Below are 19,351 nucleotides of genomic sequence, written 5' to 3'. Positions count from 1 at the left end.
AAATTAATAATTTGCAGATATTTTTATTATTAAAGGCACCACCAAACGATGTATCAACTCGGCAAGAGTTTCCCGCCAAAAAGATACCCCCTTCTTAATATGTATAGGGTTGTGATGATAGTTAAGCCCTTTGTTGTTGAAAGTTGGAACCACCATGCCGCCATCTCCGACCTCATCAGACCCCTCCGCTTCTCCTGTCGCTGACAACAATCTCCAGGTTTTCCTATCTCTTTCCTTCTCACGCGTCGCTCGTCTCTTCTTTGCTTAATTCTTCTCCTCTCTTATTGTAGCCATTCTTCGTTCTGCATAAATCCTTGCGTCGGAAATCCGAGAAGATCGTCTCCGGATCTGGAAGAACAAGAAGAAAGATCGACCTGACCTCATTGTCCCCCAAATTGGAGGAGAAGTCCGAGCAAGTCTCCTCCGATGACTCCATCATTCACGAGCGGCTTCTTCTTCAAGCATTCGATCGAACCTGGTCCAGGATCGAAACCACTATCGAGGTCTTCTCCTTTACTTACATCTTTATCTCAATTTTCATCGTGATATTTTCTTTTCTTGATTCGGTCATGCCACCGTTCCTCGATCAGGAGGTTTTGAGACAGATCAACCTTAATCTTTTCAATGAAGTGCTGCAATGGGTTAAAGAATCATTCTCAACCATCAAATGCAGCGGCAAAGCAAGTGTCGCTGAGATCCAACGGCCTTATCCTTTGGTAGCGGATATAATATCCAGAAAGATTCCTACGGCATTCATTTTGACTAGTAAGTCCTCAATGGTGTTTCTAATAGCATAAAAAAAAAAAAAAAAAAAAAAAAGATTCCCGCTTGTGGTTACTAATAACATCAATTTGTCTAGAGAATGCGGAGTTTGTTGATGATCTTTTGACATTTCAAGAACTCGGCAGACATCTGAAATCTAGTGGATGCCATGTGGCCAATCTCTCTGCTTTGGACTTCTCGGTTAAGCATGGGATGGCTGTCTGTCTTAGAAGCTTGATGAGGCAACTAGCCGCGGAGGCTCCAGATGTGAGTTATCATGATTTTATTATTTCCAAGTTGAGTCCAAAAGTATAATTCTCTATTTTCTCACGTCAGTGGTTCTTTTCTTGTTTATTTAATCTGAAAAGGTTGCTGATATAGCTGTACTAGCCTCTTGGTACTGTGAACCAGAGAACTATGATAATCCCATCATTGTCATACTTGATGACATGGAGCGATGCAATGGTGTAGTCCTGAGCGAATTCATCACAATGCTAAGGTGTGGCTACCTCTCCCTGATGGATCTCTAGTTCTTGGTCAAACATAGAGTATACAGTCAGATATATTATGTCATGTGATATATATATATATATATTAAAACTTACATATTTATCTTATATTACCCATTATTGCCTATAACAATCTGTTGTCCAATAGTTCTGGTCACCTGATATTTGTAAGGGCATTTTGGTGAGGCAAGAAAGTTCCAAAAGTTCAGCTTCTGTTTGTTCAATGTTACCAGATATTGAAATCTTTAAAAGACTTTCTCACAATCCTACTGCTGCTGATCCTTGGAAATTAATATATTTATTTGTGCAATAGGAGGAGGACAAATAAGTTCTGAATGATTCCTTGCATGTCTTAAGTACAATAAGATCCAACTAACTGAGCAATAATTGTCAATACTTATCTCCTTTTATCCTCTGGCTTCTTAATATGTTTGCTTTGTCCAGTGAATGGGTGATTAAGATTCCAATCTTCCTTATAATGGGAGTTGCAACAACTGCCGATGCCCCAAGAAAACTTCTTCCTTCAGATGCTCTGCAACATTTGCAGCCCTGTAAGCTCACACTAGGATCTTCCTCAGAGAGAATGAATGCACTAGTTGAGGCTGTTCTTGTAAAACCATGCTCTGGCTTCAGCATCAGTCACAAAGTTGCAGTATTTCTTAGAAACTATTTCCTTAGACATGATGGGACAATAACTTCTTTTATTCGTGCTTTAAAGGTCAGTAATGTTATATACTGTTAGTTCCCTAATTTTGGGCATTGCCATTTGCAAGTACAAAGAGATTCTCCTTTTCTTTTGGCAGCTTGCATGCACAAAACACTTCTCTTTGGAGCCTCTGAGCTTTTTATCCTTGGGAATACTTGATGAGAATTTTGAGGTTATTCTTCTCTCCAAGTAAAACTATGTCAACCTTTGTTATATCTTGATTCTGTTCCCTTATAATCCTCTTTAAATGATATTCTTTTATGATGTATGCCATGTTGCAATATTAATAGAGATATACATACTGATTTGTAAAAGGTGAGATTATACTAATAGTAATATGAATATTTCTGGAATTGTTAGAAATACTCTTTGGATTTATCACTTTTATATATCCATCCGGTTACTGTATTGCTTGAAAGAAGTATATCTGTGTCATAATCTTCTAGTGGCTAACCACAGTTGGATTTCTTGCCATGCTTTATTGGTTTTTGTTTCCTTCTAATTCTTGTGGAACCCTACTGTTGGTTTTCTCATCCTTACAGATTTATTACTCTGCATGCAGATCCCTTGCCATGACAAATTTGATACATTAGCTAAGCATGCACGTGTAGACGCTTTTAATCTTCCCTCTTGTAAACGGTAATTTTCCAGAGCATATTTTTACTTGCTTTGTTACAGTTGTCACCCAGATGTCATTTATATTGCAACAATGTTTAATCATCTAATCAGGGAAAAGGCTTTCCAAGTCGTCGGTGATAGTATCTTAGAAGGGTTATTTGAGCTCAGGAGGTTGCAGAAGATTTGGAGCTCTGTTGTCATGGTAGGCTCTCTAGTGCAATCTGACCATTCAAATGAGGTTAAAACAATGATAAGTGCACCACATGGTGCTCGTCCAACTTTCTATAGTTAACAGGCACATTCCTTTCAACTTTAATTTTTAGGAGCTTTTGCTTGATTGTGGCTCTTCCATTGAGTTGATTCCATGGTCATCTATTTACGTTCTGTGGTTAGTTGTTTCAAATACGTTCTGTAGCATTCTGAACATATGTTGCATGATACATGATGATACTCTTGAGACTATTTGAAACTTGGCTTAAGATTTTGTAATGTTTGATATGCAGGTAAACCAAGATTTGAATTCTTGGTTTTCATTTGGTTTGTCCCTGCCAAAAACTATCATTTCAGCATTTTCAGTTAGGTTAGACAATTTCGATTTCAGTACAATTTTACTAGGGAAAGTACCTACCGTTTTAGAAAATTAAAGGTAAGATCAGAAGCAAGTAATGAAAAAAAGTACTGGTAGCTAGTTGCAATGGTCTCTGCCATAGTTGACAAGTCATGATTGCTGGCAACTTGTTTAGAAAGTGAAAATGAACAGAAGAAGAGTAAGAAAATGGCATACCGAGTGTTGCTACCATTGGATTACTTATGATCTTGGTCAAGCCAATCTGGAATTGGGATGGGGAAGGGGAAGGAAGACACGAATTTGAAACTCAACCTTTTCCCAGTGATGTATTTAATGGTTTTGGATTTTTTGGGCTTGATTTCTGCTAAAGAGGCTGACGTAGACCAAAATTATTAGGACCACATTGAATCTAGGTCCTTCAAAAAATTGATTGGTTTTAGCTGAAATGAATCTACCTATGAGATGAATATTCAGGATTAAGTGTTTTTTTTTTTGGTTATTAAATGTCATTGTAGTTCGGCATACGTACAGTTACTCCACTGTGCAGTGGATCTACTCAGTGTCTTTGAATTTATACTTCATATGCCTTTCTGTTTGCCTTGTGTCCTGTGACTTAATTCATTTCCTTTCGTCTTTCTTTCTATTGTTCTATTGTGTTTCAGTGACTCTACAATTTCAAGACTCACCAATATTGGAGAACTGATCTTGTCTTGTCTTCTTTTCTCTCTCCTTTTTTTTCTGAAAACTTTTGTACTATAACCTCTGCAGTGCTTATATGAGGCTGGAAAACATACCAAAATTCAACTACTAGACATCTTTTGTGAAGCCATTGATCCAGATCTTTACAGTCTGAGGGCTTCAGATCACAACTTACAGATATCTTCTATGCTTGGTGACAATCTCATCAGAGGAAGGTTGGGTTCTTGGAAAGAAGGATTTATAGCTCAAGCAATACATAAGGTAAGGTATGTAATATCCTAGAGATATCTTTCTCTATTATGCACAAATTTTCTTGGCAATTTATTCTGAGTTGATTATTATCTAGTGTAACAATTTCAGTGGCAATACATTTCTAATGTGGAAAATTTATTGCAGGAAAGGAATGGCTATATAGCTACCTGACTTAAAAAAAGAATATAAGTAATTTAGATTTTTATTCACATACGTTTAGTTGCTCTTTTGCAGAAGGCAAATTAAAATAAGAATAGCATTGCACAACTTTCTGTCTTACTTTGACATAATACTAGTTCTTTTCTGCTGTGTCAGTTTTCCACTTGTCTTTTGTTTTTAAATATATGTAATTGCTTTAATTGTTTTTTAATTTACCACTGGAGTGGAAGTGTAATGCTTAATTTATTTCTTATTTTCTAATTTCAATTAATGCTTCTGTAATTTCTTCTTTTAGGTTAGAGAATTGCCGATGGCATTACTTTCTCATGTGCTTGACATATGGAGTATACATACGAAGGAATTAGATGAGGTATTCTTATATCTTATAGTCTTTTGTATATGACATTTCTCAGTTGATTTAATGGTCATCTCTTGTCCAAATATGTTGAATTTGAAATTCTTATCAAAGTCTTTTGTTATCACTTCTTGCTAAAATATGGTGTATAACGGAATGGATTTTTTCTTTAATTGATCATGAGCCCTTAGGCTATAGGTTACTTGAAAGTGCTAGTCCTTTTCGATATAGAAATTCGACAACTTAGCAAACCCTTCTAAGAAACTGGCTATAACAAGCTCAAACCATGCACATATAATATTCGATGGTTAATTTACCAAATTATAGCCCTAATACTCATTGGATGAATTAAATCCATGGCCCCCGTCATGGGTTGGTAAGATTTAACTCACCCAGTCATTCAGATATAGTGGTGGCTTATTCGATGAACTTTTTTTGGAGGGATTTCTCTTTTTAAAAAATATTTTTGGATCTCGTTGTGCAAAAAGATTTATAAAGAAACAAAGGAATCTATTAAATGAGAAAATTGTAGCAATTAAATTTGACTAAACTTAGATATTTTATTATTTTTATGTAACTTAGGTGCAACAACTGTTCCTCAATTATCTTGTGATGAAGCTTTAAATGTACTTGTCAATATAATGTTAAGAAGAATTCGGATGGGACTGGCAATATGTTATGGAATAAACAATAGTGGTTTACTTTCCATGTTTCCATCTTGAATATCTTTAACTTGCACTCATCTAAGTTGTTTATTTTGCTAAGCAACAGTTGTTTCATTTGTATAATGAGCAACTTAAAATGAAGAACAAAGTTGACTTAAGAAATCAGTTACTGTTGTCCATTGGTCTTAAAATTGGGGGATTTTTTTTTTCTTTCTTTTTTCCTTGAGCTCTTAGCAACCATGAAATAGTATTTTCCTATGATCAATATGGATTGCTTCACAAGCTTACTAGCCACAATCAGAGTTTCATGATTGACGTGCAACCTAGGTTTGGACGATTGCAGTCCTGATCTTACCATTACCATATGTTACCTACGGAGCCTGTCAAGTTCTCTTTCAAACTCTACCAAGCCTAACAAAATCATCATGGATTGATGGTCATGTCTCGATACTGTGTTGGAGGCAGAGAGTAGCACAAAATCCATCCATCAAAATGGTTTCAGATTTGACTTTTTTTTTCTTCTTTTTTTTGTGCAAAGGGAGTAAGATTAAGTTGGACGGTTGTTGGACTATCCCTTGGAAATTTTTGTTTTGTCGCAACTAGCTCTAGATTAGAAGTTGAATACTTTAAAAAGAAGATATGAATGTTATTATATTGTGACTGACTGGAATTTGTCACACATTAACTGGATTTTATTGTTTTCATAGATTCATGACAAAGTTAAAGAGCTCCAATCGATCATAGCAAGTGCTGATGATGGCCAGATATTTAAGGAAAGGTGGAAAGATGTCCATAAGTGAGTATCTACCTTCAAGATATTCACTGTTGCGCTTGAAATATTTAAAAGGCTCTAGCATGGTAAAGTAGCTGGTGGGAAGGACGAGGATTCTTATGATTAAAGTAGCTGGCCCGGAGAGATGATTAGTGAATTTGTGATACCTGGTTTAGTTCAGATATTTTAATGCCTCAATCTTTATAAAGAGCAGATGTATATCAAATACACCGGTCTGCATATTTTAAGTGCTGGGCGTCTTCTTCTTGTTCCTAACCTGCTTAGGAAGTTCTCAACCTGCCCGGACATGAATGTCTAGCACCTTTCCATTTTTTGTTGATCTATATCTCATACTTGTTAACAATAAAGATTATCAAACATTTAAGAAGCATGGCAATTGATAGTTTTTGTAATTGATTATATTGTACAAATATCTTATTTGCTGACATCTCGCATGTATTCATGTGACAGGAGGTCCACATCCCTGGTTGGAAGAAAGGGAACACTGTCATTGAATGATAAAGCTGCAATACTGTTGGATGGCATGGTAAGGTAGGGTTGTCCCTCGGTATGGAATAGTGCCGCTTGATTTTGAAACTCTGTGCAAACATAACTTCAATACTCCGAACTCCATATACATAACATTTAAGAAGCATTTATTATACTGCATCCTCTATTTGGTTTGCTTCTCTTTTTTTTCCCGTCAAAGAGATTCCCTTGTTGGTTTCTTAAGCCTTAGTGTCAATTTTTCCCAATACACTGTCTCATTCTGAAGATGTTGTTTCATGATTTGAACTCATGACCTTTTGGACGGAAAGGGAAAGGTTTATGATCACACCAAGTTATGCTCAAAACTTATGAACCTAAGCTAAATAGAGGATTTAATAAGCTAAAATTTGGTAGAAGTAAATTGATCTTCTGTTAGTTTTGGGTGCCACCTTATTAATAACAAGGGAGTTCTCAGTTATTTTTCAACTATATAGAAATATTTACTTCATAATACTTTTTGTCAATAGTGGTTTTTATTGCATAATGAGTTTATCTTGTAACAGGAAATTTTTGACCCCTATTGAGTGTATACCTCTCCATGAGATTATCTGCTTCAGACATGTTGACATTCTACAATTGGTAAATTTTTTCATTCTTTTTGGATTAATATTTGCAATTTTTGTTACAAGCTAGAACTTTGTAAATTGATTTGTCATTTATCTTCGTTTGCAACAAGTAAACTTTGCTTTCGCCTATATCTCTCAGAAACTAAAATTGTAATGATAGCACTTTTTTGATATGTGCCCATGCGCTTAATAGAGATGAATTGAGGAAATAAAATCCATGTAGCCGATCTGAAATAAGTTGGGCTAAAGGATTTATTGGTCAATGTAAATCTCTGAACGAGGAATCATGTAAGATGGACTGGTTTCTGTTTGTTATTAGAAAATGTGGGGTGGAAGACGGAATTTAATATATATTGGAGCAACATATTTAACTTAATCATAGGAATACAATACTTTATTTTGTAAGATGAATTAATTCTCATGATTTAGTTAATAAAAAAACGAGGATGCTCAATCTTGAGAAGTGGAGGCTGAAAAGTGCTAACTGATAAAAAAAAAGAAGAGAAAAGGAAAGCTCTCTTGCTTGTGATTAAATCTTCTATAATATGATCAAACCACCTTATGAAACTCACACATAGGGCAGCTGATATTGCTTTAGCCTTATCGGTGATGACATGCTTCAGACAACAATTTCTGACAAAAATTGGATGGACACAAGTTCTATCAATGTCTGACAAAAATTGGATGGACAAAAATTTTTATGAACAAATCAATTGTTTGGTTCCTGAGTTCTTGACTAGCTAACAATCTCGTAGGCCTCTCATCTCTTTCCCTCTCTCTCTCTCTCTCTCTCTCTCTCTCTCTGTATTTGTCATATTTTCCCACTTATCTCATCTTGTTATTAGTTCTAGGTTGTTAAGTACTCATGAAAGGCACTATATCTATACTTGACCTGCAGTTTTTGTTTCTTTTGGGTGCTTGTTGAAGTTGTACTTCAACGAGAAGTTCGCTGAAACTTTTTGATTTCTTGAAAGTTTAGTTACAAGTAGGGTTATATTGCTGTAATATGATAGTGCTATTTTCTTGTATAGGCATTAATTGGAGATCCAAGAAGGACAATTCAGCTTGATCTCCTGAAGTCTGAAAACTATCTTCAATGCTGTTGCTGCACTAGGGATGGAAACACTGTCTCTCCATCTATGCATGACACTTCAATTATGTAAGTAGTATTATATTTTTTTTAAAGGCAAAACCTGTGCATCATATTTAATCCATACATATAGCTCTTCAATGTTACAGTAAATTTTCTAGTCACTGAAAGAGATAAGTGATACTTATAAGTGAAATTTGTACAGAAAATCCTACATTTAATCAAATTTGTGCTTAGAATCTTTCAATTTATCACCATTACAAGTCATATTTTACATTTTCATAAACTGAGCAAAAAAACACTCTGACATTAGTTATAGAGGTTTAGAACTTAATCATAGTCCTGGTGTAAGGCAACTAAACTTAGAATTTAGCAAAGGAATATTTCTTTTTATTATATCATTATTCCCAACTATGTTAAACTTAACACAACATGGTATTTTTGCTCATCTTATGGAAAAGATGGTTCAAAATGTATAATCGCTTAAATGCAGGGTGCTATTTCAGATAGCCTATTTGCAAATCTCCCTACTAACAGAATTATAAAGTGAGGTAGAGGTGGATCTCATTTTGGTTATGTTACTCTGGTGATGATTTTTTATGCTCTGATCATTTTTAGACTGATTAAGCTTTGTGGAGCAGTCCAATTTCTAACCTGTCATGCATGCGTACAAAAACACTTGCTCACACATTCTTCAATTGGCATATAATACCTATTATTTACAGATGTGGAAAATGCGATTCTTTTTTCAGGTACAATCTGGCACAAGAATATGGTGATGTAATTAATCTTCATGATTGGTACCAATCTTTCAAGTCAACCATCACTAATGCTAGTTCAAAAGCCAAAAGGAAATTGCACCATTCTCCAGCATCCAAAAAATCAAAAAGCACATCTTTAGAGAGTGAAGCTGTAATACAGTATCCTTCGTGTTTTTCTGTTATTAGTAAAGCATGACATTTGCATGGTGTAGAATATGGAAACTGGAAAGTAGTTCATCTGCAAAGGCTGAAGTCTGATTTAATTTAGATTAGCCATTTCTACCTAGAAAATCATGTGGTTATCAGCTGTTAGTACTTCTAAAACTTTGGTGATTAGGAGTTTGCCTTTTTTTTTTAAAGAGTAATACTTGTCATTCTGCAACAATTCTTTCAGGAGTTGACGTGACACTGCATGCACCTTATCCAACTTTGGGACATCTTAATTTGTCATTTTATAACTTCATGTACTTGCTAGAGTTCTCGATCTATTTCGTCATACAGAGGTTCTGTTATTTCACCCTAATAGAAAAATATAAATGATAAAACGTGAGATAGAAGAAAAATAGGTCCTAGGACTCTTAGTTGCAGCACTAGGAATACATCTGTTATAACTTTACCGTGTATAGATCAGAAATAAGTTTGTGATGCTTTACAATGGAAAGTCTCATTGCTTCCATCCGCAATAGAAGGTAGAAAGTGAGATCCATCTTGAATGGTTAATGTCATTGTTGTTGCCTTTTGTCAGTGATCACAGGGCCGTGTAAGAAGCATCCTACCCACATGTGACAGCTTAATATTTCTGTTGACGTTTTTTATGCACTTGTTACTCTATTTTAGACAGTTTTGAAGTGTCCAGCCCCTTTCTTGTGTTGGGGTGGAGACCTTAATTTTGGAAGCTACTTGTTTGAATTTGGTTTTCATACCGTCAATTTTAGTTGGCAAAGATCATATACCACTGATCCTTAACATGAGGTTTTTCAGAGCAAGATTTTGTAAGGCTGTTACAGAGCTTCAGATCAGTGGGCTTCTTCGAATGCCAAGCAAGAGAAGACCAGACTTTGTGCAGAGAGTTGCATTTGGTCTTTAGGCCGTTAAATTTTGGTAACGTATGCTTGATATTAAGTTAATTATTCAATTCTGAAGATCAGGTATTGGTGTTCCTCCTCCGAGTTGTAATTGCCTCCAGTGTTTTTATTATAGATTTTTAATTAAATTTTTTTTAAAGAGTGCTTCTGATCGCAAATGCTTGATAATTTCCAAAATATGTTTCGGAGTGTACCAACTAATGTAATGCAAATCAAGAAGGGAAATTTTTCTTATTAATTTCTTTACTCTTTCAATACAAACAATGAACAGAGACAAGAATACGCAAAGCCATTCTCTTGCCTCCTATGTATGATGTATCCATCCCATATGTTTCTTAATGTTTAACTCTAACAGTCCTTGATGTCTAACACCATTGATGTGTTTCTCATCTATATCCATCCCCATTCATCAATACTATTCTGCTTGTTAATATTCTGCATTTAACAATCATCAGATAGAATTCGTCATATCTTTATCCAATAGACGATTGGTGACTAACCTTTGTTTGTGATGGGCTAATGAATATGATTGATGGATGTCCATTCGTAATGTTACTCATCCAAGATCGCCACAGAGGTAACTACTTGTTATCAAATCTTTATTACCCAATCGTTCCGTTCTAAGATTCTGTCATAATCCTCCTAGCTATCAAAGCAAGGCTCATCCATCGTTCTCATCGTTATTTGGTTCTTTCGTAAAAGTATCATGGTTTCAATGCACGACCAAATTTATGTACGTCTGGGACTTGATGCGACTTCGATTACGTAAAAATGAACTCTGATTACATTATTGAATTTTCATACCAATACGTTCACAGCTTTTTGACAGAATAATAAAAAGAAGGCAAAGAAAAGAAAAAAAAAAAAGCAATCAACACATTTATTTAACAAACCGATTTAGAGAAGTAAGGCCAGTCAAACCGTAACTACCAAGGGACTAGAAACAGTAATTCTCTTGTCCATCGAAACCCAAGTCAGACGGCCCTGGTAAACTTTCCCTTCAACGTCGCCCTTTTTTATGAAGAGAACCGAGTACTTGGCCTTCTTATTAGCCTTTGAAAACAAGAGCCGCGTTGGGTTCACGGCCACCTTCACCGGACCCACCATTGAGACTCGCACGGTGTACGATGATTTCGTTGCTCCTACGTTTGTCACCGTTCGTGTGACGGTAGCATTATTGGTAGTTTTCAAGAACACCGAGAAGGAAGGATAGTTGAGATCTTTAGGGGGAAGCACCCCGACGACGGAACAGTCTACTGTGCGGCGAGCGACAGTACTGACTTCCTCATTTGTGTAATGCAAGCCGCAGAGGTAGCGGATATAATCTCGTGCCTTGATATCGTAGATGAGGCCAGGATTGTTTGCCTTAGAAGGATCAACATGTCCGGCTCCGGTCGCGAAGAGATGTGCGGGGGCCAATGTCTCCTCGTCGACGATCGGTTTGCCGTCATTCCCGATGACACTGGCAGTCGTCATGATAGCGGATTTGATCGCGGCAGATGACCAATTGGGATGGGCGCTCTTTAACAGAGCTGCAACTCCGCTTAGGTGCGGAGTTGACATTGAGGTTCCTGAGATCATGTTGAAGTAGGTACCTGAGGCTCCGATTTTGAACGGCCATGCAGCGAGAACGTCAACTCCGGGGCCAATAATGTCCGGCTTCAAGATGTTCCGGTCAGCATAATTCGGGCCTCTTGATGAGAAGGCAGCGACCGCTGGAGCGGGAGTCGTCCCGATCATCGTCCCGTTGAATGAAATCGATGCCATAGGAGCCGAGGCCGAGATGGCGAACGCTTTGATGAGTACGCCGTCGGCGTAACTGACATGAGCTGCGGGAAGCACATGGGCATCGGCGAACGTGGTGTATCCGTACGTTTGGTCATTCACGATGATCATGGCGGCACCGCCCGCCGCCTTCACGACTTTGCCTTGGACGATAGGGTCTGCATAACTCGTATCACATATCACAACCTTCCCACGGACGTTGATGTCATCGAGCGATCCATTGTAGCACCCGGCAGCTTCATGACCACCGTGCAAGCCAGGGTACACTAACGGCAGCGTCGGCGAGCTGAAATTGCTCGGCTGATACGCCGACTGGCCGTTGAACGACGAGGCGTTCTTGCCGGTTCCTATCTTAACCACCGTTCTTAGCGATCGATCCATGGTGCTCGCCCCGACTGTGAGAGTCCACGGCGCCTCGTTCGACAGCGAACTTTCATATGGCCCACTGTTGCCGGCGGCGCAGCTGATGAAGACGCCCTTCTCCATGGCTGCGAAGGCGCCGATGGCTATGGGGTCGTCGTAGAAAGAAAAAGAGAATCCTCCGAGGGACAAAGATAATATGTCTACGCCATCGTTCACGGCACTGTCCATGCCGGCCAAAACATCGGAAGAGGCGCACCCGTAGCTAAGGCAGACTTTGTAGATGGCGAGGTGTGCGTAGGGTGCGATGCCGGACGCTGTACCTTTGGCGAGGCCGTTGATGTTGGCGCTGCCGACGAACATCCCAGCCGCCGTGCTGGCCGTGTGTGTTCCATGACCCTGGTCGTCGTAGGGTGATGCTTCCGTGCTCTTCCCAATACTGCTCGATCCTTGCATGGCCATCGAGCCGTTAAGGAAAGCCTTCGCGCCGATGAGCTTGTTATTGCATTCCTTAGAGCTATTGAACTCACAGGCACCCTTCCATTTGGAAGGCGGCGGAGGCATGCCCTTGTCGCTGAAGGATAGGTGGCTCGGCGAGACGCCGGTATCGACCATCCCGATGATCACTCCTTTCCCGTACTTGGCGTGCTTCCAGAAGCCGGGGGCGTCTCGTTTGAGGCCGAGGAAGGCTGGGGAATGCGTGGTTTTGAGAGGCAAGATCCGGTCGACGTAGGCATGCAAGAAGCCTTCTTTTTTACGCATCTCTACCAGCTCGGCCTCCGTCAGCCTAGCAGCGAAGCCACTGATGACCTCGCTGTAGGAATAGATAAGACGAGGGTCGCCGGTGCTAGCCGGAGATGTGGGCAAGAAGGACTCATACCACGTCTTCCTTCCTTCAAAGGAGGAGAATGCCGCAGAGTTGAGAGGCTGGTTCACATGAACTATGTATGTGTTCAGCGTGCTAGAGTTTTGCTGCTGGCCGATGGTTAAGGGAACAATTGTGTGCAGGAAGAAAGCAACAAGGAACAAAGATATGGCCATATATATTATCTTCAGGAGAACTAGTAATGATCACTAGTTAATTAGAAGCTAATTGGAAGTACGTAATTGTATATGGGAGATGTGTTTGGGAATTAATTACATGCGGCACTATTTATAGGCCAGCCAATTTCGATCATCTAAAAAAGAAAATGTTTTTGATTCGTTCGTTTGCTTCTTCTTCTTCTTCTTCTTCTTTCTTTTTTTTAATCTATTCTTGATGTAGAATTTCAAAATAGTTCCTGTCCTTCTCAGGATACTACTGGATGGCAGCAATAGGTTGCGGCTGGATAACGATACGCGACCCATGGTTGTCGACGACTTTATAGTTTATACGGTTGACCGTTGTAATGCAGACCCTCCTCTGCAGCCCTGGCTGCACGAATTTCCTGCAGCCAAATATTTTGACACCCAATCTATTAACCGATCCGGTACGGTTGATTGGAACATTGCCCCAGTTCTGTGCTTAGCTGTAACTGTTGTTCCCCCAAAATATCGCAATTATCTGGCTAACACGAAACTAGGGTGTAATCTCTGTTCATGTAGAATTATAATTAAAATTAAAATTAAAACTTGAGTCTAAAACCTAAAAATATCAAGCTAATTTTAAGTCTATTTTAACACTTTGTAAGCTTATTTCAAATCTGGATTGATGACTTAAATTTAGACCGAATCAAATTTAAATTGAATCTTAGATTAATTATAATTAATATAATTAAATTGAACAGATACCAAGTCAAAATTTTATTTATTATATATATATATATATATATAATCTTCTTAATTATGGGGATGTGACAGTCTATCGTATATCACGCTAATCTGTAACCCAAGCACAATGGCATTATAAAATTGAAATATTTTCTTTTTCTTTTTCTCTTTTGAGAAGAAAGAGTTTTTAAGAATATTAACTTTGTCGTGTTGATTAGGCGAAACCCGTGTCCTCAGTTGTATCCAACTGAGACAAAGTCTAGGATCTTACGACATTTATTACGTAGAAGAAATAGTCGTTGTTTGAAACGGTATTGTAGGTCAAACACTTGGTTTTGGAACATAGCTCAAATTTCATGCAATATTTTAGCTCTTTAAATGCGGATTTCGTACAGAATTATTTTTATTTTTATTTTTAATTTGATTCGAATAGCTTTATTGGTTAAAAAATTCCATTACTATTTCAGAGAATATGTGCTCTTTTGACTAAACAACAATTAATCTTGTTTTCTCCCTCATCAGTAATATTGGTTCTATATTACACTCCTCGATTGTAGATGATGTGCAAGTAATTCTCAAGAACCGATGCTGCAATTTGGAACTAATTAAAATGGTAGGTATGAATATATGACTGTTCCTATGTAGGCTATTTGTACTAAATTATTTTAGATTTTAGTAACAGTAAAAATAGACTCTTAAAATTAATCTTGTCTAACTTTAATATTAGATATACACCTTTACATAAAAAGGTGTATATAATTTACATAAGAAATAAATATCTAGTATTTTTTAATTATTGTGTTTCTAATATTCATTCCGCAAATTCTTCAAGTGAAACCTTTGATGTATTTATTCCGTCGATATCCACCACTAGGGAATTCACAGTGAAAAATTATCTTAGTTTTGAGCTTCTCTAAGCCTATTATTTTTGTTTCGAATTACAAATAGGATGTATTATACAAGAGTTCATTATTGATAGCCAACCAGTGATATCATGTTCTCCGCCTTCTTCGTTTGAACTTTGAAACAGCTTTGCACAAACATGACCTATGGTTGTAATACTTTGGTGTCAAAATTTCAATACTCAATTTTGGTTCAATATACTTTTGAATCTACAAATGGGTACCCATCAGTGACATTAACGGGCCTTCGACAAAGGCAGCCTGGCGAGTGGCGAGAGTAAGTAATCCGGTTAAGATGATTAAATACGGAGATCTAGTTGACAATTTCATCTCAATTAACCTACCTATTTCCCAACCAGGGAGGTAGACATCAAAGTGTACTGAAATATCTGGAATTAAACTGTGTAAGTGTACAATATTTGTCATCAAATAATAGGATCAACTGGACTTAATGCGCAACCATAATCTTTGCTTCACTTTATAAATTCGCATACGCACGAATTAAAAAAATAATAATAAGAAGCAAAAAAGAAAGCACGTCTCTCTCACGTTAACAAGAAGCGTTAGACGACCTTGCAGGAATGCTGATACATAATAGAGAACATTTTAAGAGAATAGATTGGCATTTAATTGAAAGGGCTCCTCCAGTAGTCAACAGCAACCAGCAAGGGACTTGAAACAGTAGTATGATTTCCCGAGGAAACCCAGGTCAGATGACCCTGGAATACCTTCCCAATTCCACCGAGACTGCCGGTAGTCGTGAAGGTAACCGAGTAATTTGCCTTCTCGTTAGCCTTGGAAAAGGAGAGCTCCCTTGGATTCACCTCCACCTTCACCTTCACCTGATCCTCATCCTCATCCTCCATCGAAACCTGCACGCTGTACGATGAAATCGGCGCTCCTACGTTTGTCACCGTTCGTGTTACCGTCTCACTAGTTTTATTGGTAGTATTCAAGAACACCGAGAGGGAAGGATAGTTGAGATCTTTAGGGGGAAGCACCCCGATGACGGAGCAGTTAACGATGCGGCGAGCGACAGCACTGACTTCCTTGTCGGTGTAATCCAAGCCACAGAGGTAGCGGAGATAATCCTCTGCCTTGATGTCGTAGATAAGTCCTGGATTGTTCGCCTTAGAAGGATTGACATGTCCGGCTCCGATCGCGAAGAGATGTGCGGGGGTCAATGTTTCGTCGACGATCGGGTTTCCGTCATTTCCGGTAAGGCTGGCTGTCGTCATGATCGCAGATTTGATCGCGGCGGGGGACCAATCGGGATGGGCGCTCTTTAACAGAGCTGCAACTCCGCTTAGGTGCGGAGTTGACATGGACGTTCCTGAGATCATGTTGAAGTAGGTACCTGAGGATCCGATTTTGAAAGGCCATGCGGCGAGAATGTTAACTCCTGGGCCAATAATGTCTGGCTTCAGGATGTTCGGATCAGCATAACTCGGGCCTCTCGAGGAGAAGTAAGCGACAGCCGGAGAAGGAGTCGTCCCGATCACTGTCCCGTTGAATTGGAATGCTGCCGTGGGATCTGCGGCGGTGATGGCGAATGCCTTGATGACTATTCCGTCGGCGTAACTCACATGAGCTACCGGAAGTACATGGGCTTCCGCGAAGGTTGTGAATCCTGCCCTCCCGGTGTTGGCGATGATCATGCCGACGCCACCCGTCGCCTTCACGACCTTACCTTTGTCCGTCGACCGTGTTAATCCTTGGTCGCAAATCACCACCTTCCCTCGAACGTCGATGTCGTCGAGTGATCCGTTGGTGCACGCCGCAGCATCCATACCGCCGTGTAAGCCGGGGTAAATCAACGGCAGCTGCAGCAAATTGGACGAGCTCGGGTGGTACGCCGACTGGCCGACGAGTGACGAGGCGTTCTTGTCGCTTCCCAACTTTACGACCGCTGGCAGCAACCGATCCATGGTGCTCGCCCCGACGGTGAGAATCCATGGCGCCTCATTTGACAGCGAGGATTCATACGGCCCGCTGTTGCCGGCAGCGCAGCTGACGAAGACGCCCTTCTCCATGGCTGCGAAGGCGCCGATCGCTATGGCGCTTCGGTAGAAAGAAAAAGAGAATCCTCCGAGGGACAAAGATAAGATGTCTACGCCATCGTTCACGGCGCTGTCCATGCCAGCCAAGACATCAGAGGAGAAGCAACCGTCTATAGAGCAGACCTTATAGATGGCGAGGTGTGCGTATGGTGCGATACCGGACGCAGTGCCGTTGGCGAGGCCGTTAATGTTGGCGCTATCCACAAATACGCCAGCTGCCGTGCTGGCCGTGTGGGTCCCGTGACCCTCCTCGTCGTAGGGCGAAGCGAGAGCACTTTTCTCGCTCGACGATCCTTTATTCATAGCGAACGCTCCAGCGAGGAATGTCCTCGCGCCGATGAGCTTGTTGTTGCAATCGGTCGTGTTGAACTCGCAGGCGCCCTTCCATTTGGACGGCGGTGGAGGCATGCCTTTGTCATTGAAAGACGGGTGGTGAGGCGAGATGCCGGTGTCGATTATACCGACGATAACTCCCTTGCCGTAGTTGGAGTCGTCCCAGAAGCCGGCGGCGTCACGTCTGAGGCCGAGGAAGCCGGGGGAATGCGTGGTTTCGATAGACAACACACTGTCGATGTAGGCGTATATGAAGCCTTCTTTGTAGCTCATCTCCTCCAATTCGGCTTCCGTAAGCCTTGCGGCGAAGCCACTGATGATGTCGCTGTAGGAGTAGATAAGACGAGAGTCACCCACACTCGCCGTGGTGACCGGAAGGAAAGACTTGTACCACTTGTCCCTTTCCTCGGAGGAGGAAGAGGAGGAACTCAGAGGCTGGTTCACATGAACTATGTATGTGTTCAATGTGCTGGAGTTGTGCTGTTGGCCGATGGTTAGGGAAGCAAAACTCTGGAACAAGAACGCAACAAGGAAGAAGGAGATAGCCATGCTTCTTTAGAGTCCGCAGTTTTTTGCTAATTAATTAGAACTGATGGAGAGAGTGTTGGAGAAGGGCATCGCTATTTATAATGATATGGTTCTGGGGAAATGTTTCTATTTAATTTCGGATAGAGACTTAAATCTATGATCATCTTCTTAATAACTTTATGTTGTCCATTGTTTGCGCCGTATGATTTGCACTTGGTATAAATCGTTGCTAAGCGACATTTTGATATCAAATTACAAAAAAGAAAAAGAAAAACAGATTTCTTCTCCTTCTCGGTGGCTTAAATGTTGGCAATTAAGACAGATAGAATGTTGATGAAGTCTTAAGGTGTTGCTTAATTTATACGGATTGGCGTTTAATTGGAAAAATTAAATAATAATAGTGGTTGCGCAGCTATCGTGGTGATAGGCACATTGGAAAAGATTATTGTGCACCTGGTCATACTAACTTGTCTGAACTTATCTAGCTACTCGGTTTGATGACAGAATAAATGCGTGAACAAGTAAAACACCTTCGTTTTGTTTCAGGAAAGAGACTCGATCTATGATCTGCTTAATAACTTTATCTTGTCCACTGTTGGCGCCGTATGACTTGCACTCAGTATGATCGATGGAAAGCTACATTTTGATATCAAATTATTAAAACAGATTTCTTCTCCTCTTGGTGGCTTAAATGTTTGCAAGTTAGAATGTTAGAGGAAGGAAGTTGCCCTTAACATATTAATTTATCTTACAATATAAAGTACAGAATTTATTAGTTTTTATTGAATTAATATGACATCTAAACACGAATAGGTCTTTTAAAGACAAGTCAGACATGGGTAGAGTTGGATTTATAGTCCGATGGCCTAACAGATCACCTCTCATTACAGGGTCTAGATGTAAGAGGTTTCAGTCATCACTTGAAGCTGAAGCTCAGGGCGGTCAAAGAAGCACTAATCTATATGAAAACTCGGGCATCTTTACCAATCTGAATAGAGATGGATTCTCAGTTACTTATAGACATTTGAAACGCTCTAAGATCTTAGGATGAGTAATCTAATCTATAATCAATGATGTTTTCTTTCTATTTAAGCATTTTTCTTAATGTAAAATCTTTCACATGTTTCGCTGCCGATTGGTCTCACAGTAGGACTTTATTCATAGTTATATCTAAGTATTAATATACTTTCTTTAAAAATAAATAAATAATATGACATCAAAACTAAATATCATACGTTTAAACTAAATATTTTTCTGAATTAAATATTGTTAGGCTGCTTCTCAAAGCCTATTAAGTTAAGTTACTAAACAACCGATTTTATTTATTTATAACAATAATTATTTAGAAATGAAGTCATCCCTGCCTACCATATTATTTAAACGTCTAAAGCCTAAACAGATGGAGCGACGACAATATTGGCCATTTTCCTCTGATGCCTTAAAATTACTGTACGAGCCTATGGGCGAAAACAACCATAAATCTAGGGCCCATCAACGACGGCCCGTTGCTCCTCCATT

At 39.4% G+C, this 19,351-nt stretch overlaps 3 protein-coding genes across 3 annotated transcripts; 1 reads left to right on the top strand and 2 right to left on the bottom strand.

Moving 5' to 3' along the window:
* Window positions 1-76: 76 nt before the first annotated feature.
* Window positions 77-10,387, top strand: LOC140767407 (origin of replication complex subunit 3). The gene is made up of 17 exons (XM_073107301.1): window positions 77-217; window positions 291-503; window positions 591-765; window positions 860-1,029; window positions 1,131-1,261; window positions 1,716-1,989; window positions 2,075-2,149; window positions 2,540-2,616; window positions 2,707-2,797; window positions 3,932-4,123; window positions 4,569-4,643; window positions 6,001-6,089; window positions 6,537-6,617; window positions 7,118-7,193; window positions 8,212-8,339; window positions 9,023-9,190; window positions 10,013-10,387. The coding sequence occupies exons 1-17, from the start codon at window positions 155-157 to the stop codon at window positions 10,116-10,118; spliced, it is 2,184 nt and encodes a 727-aa protein (XP_072963402.1). The 5' UTR covers window positions 77-154; the 3' UTR covers window positions 10,119-10,387.
* Window positions 10,388-11,031: 644 nt separating this feature from the next.
* LOC140766778 (subtilisin-like protease) lies at window positions 11,032-13,302 on the bottom strand. The gene has a single exon (XM_073106416.1). The coding sequence runs from the start codon at window positions 13,300-13,302 to the stop codon at window positions 11,032-11,034; it is 2,271 nt and encodes a 756-aa protein (XP_072962517.1).
* Window positions 13,303-15,360: 2,058 nt separating this feature from the next.
* On the bottom strand, window positions 15,361-17,908 carry LOC140767244 (subtilisin-like protease). Its single transcript, XM_073107091.1, has one exon. The coding sequence runs from the start codon at window positions 17,852-17,854 to the stop codon at window positions 15,539-15,541; it is 2,316 nt and encodes a 771-aa protein (XP_072963192.1). The 5' UTR covers window positions 17,855-17,908; the 3' UTR covers window positions 15,361-15,538.
* Between the last annotated feature and the right edge of the window lie 1,443 nt (window positions 17,909-19,351).

This window comes from Typha angustifolia, chromosome 9 (genome assembly GCF_048772165.1).
Source record: "Typha angustifolia cultivar Huaian chromosome 9, ASM4877216v1, whole genome shotgun sequence".
NCBI lineage: Eukaryota > Viridiplantae > Streptophyta > Magnoliopsida > Poales > Typhaceae > Typha > Typha angustifolia.
Note: the sequence above shows the minus strand (reverse complement) of the source record. Positions and strands in the feature narration are given on the sequence as shown.

Coding starts and splice junctions, on each gene's coding strand:
- LOC140767244 (XM_073107091.1), bottom strand. CDS start 17,854: ATGGCTATCTCCTTCTTCCTTGTTGCGTTCTTGTTCCAGAGTTTTGCT.
- LOC140766778 (XM_073106416.1), bottom strand. CDS start 13,302: ATGGCCATATCTTTGTTCCTTGTTGCTTTCTTCCTGCACACAATTGTT.
- LOC140767407 (XM_073107301.1), top strand. CDS start 155: ATGCCGCCATCTCCGACCTCATCAGACCCCTCCGCTTCTCCTGTCGCT. Junction 1,990..2,074: donor CTTTTATTCGTGCTTTAAAG/GTCAGTAATGTT, acceptor TTCTTTTGGCAG/CTTGCATGCACAAAACACTT. Junction 7,194..8,211: donor ATGTTGACATTCTACAATTG/GTAAATTTTTTC, acceptor TTTCTTGTATAG/GCATTAATTGGAGATCCAAG.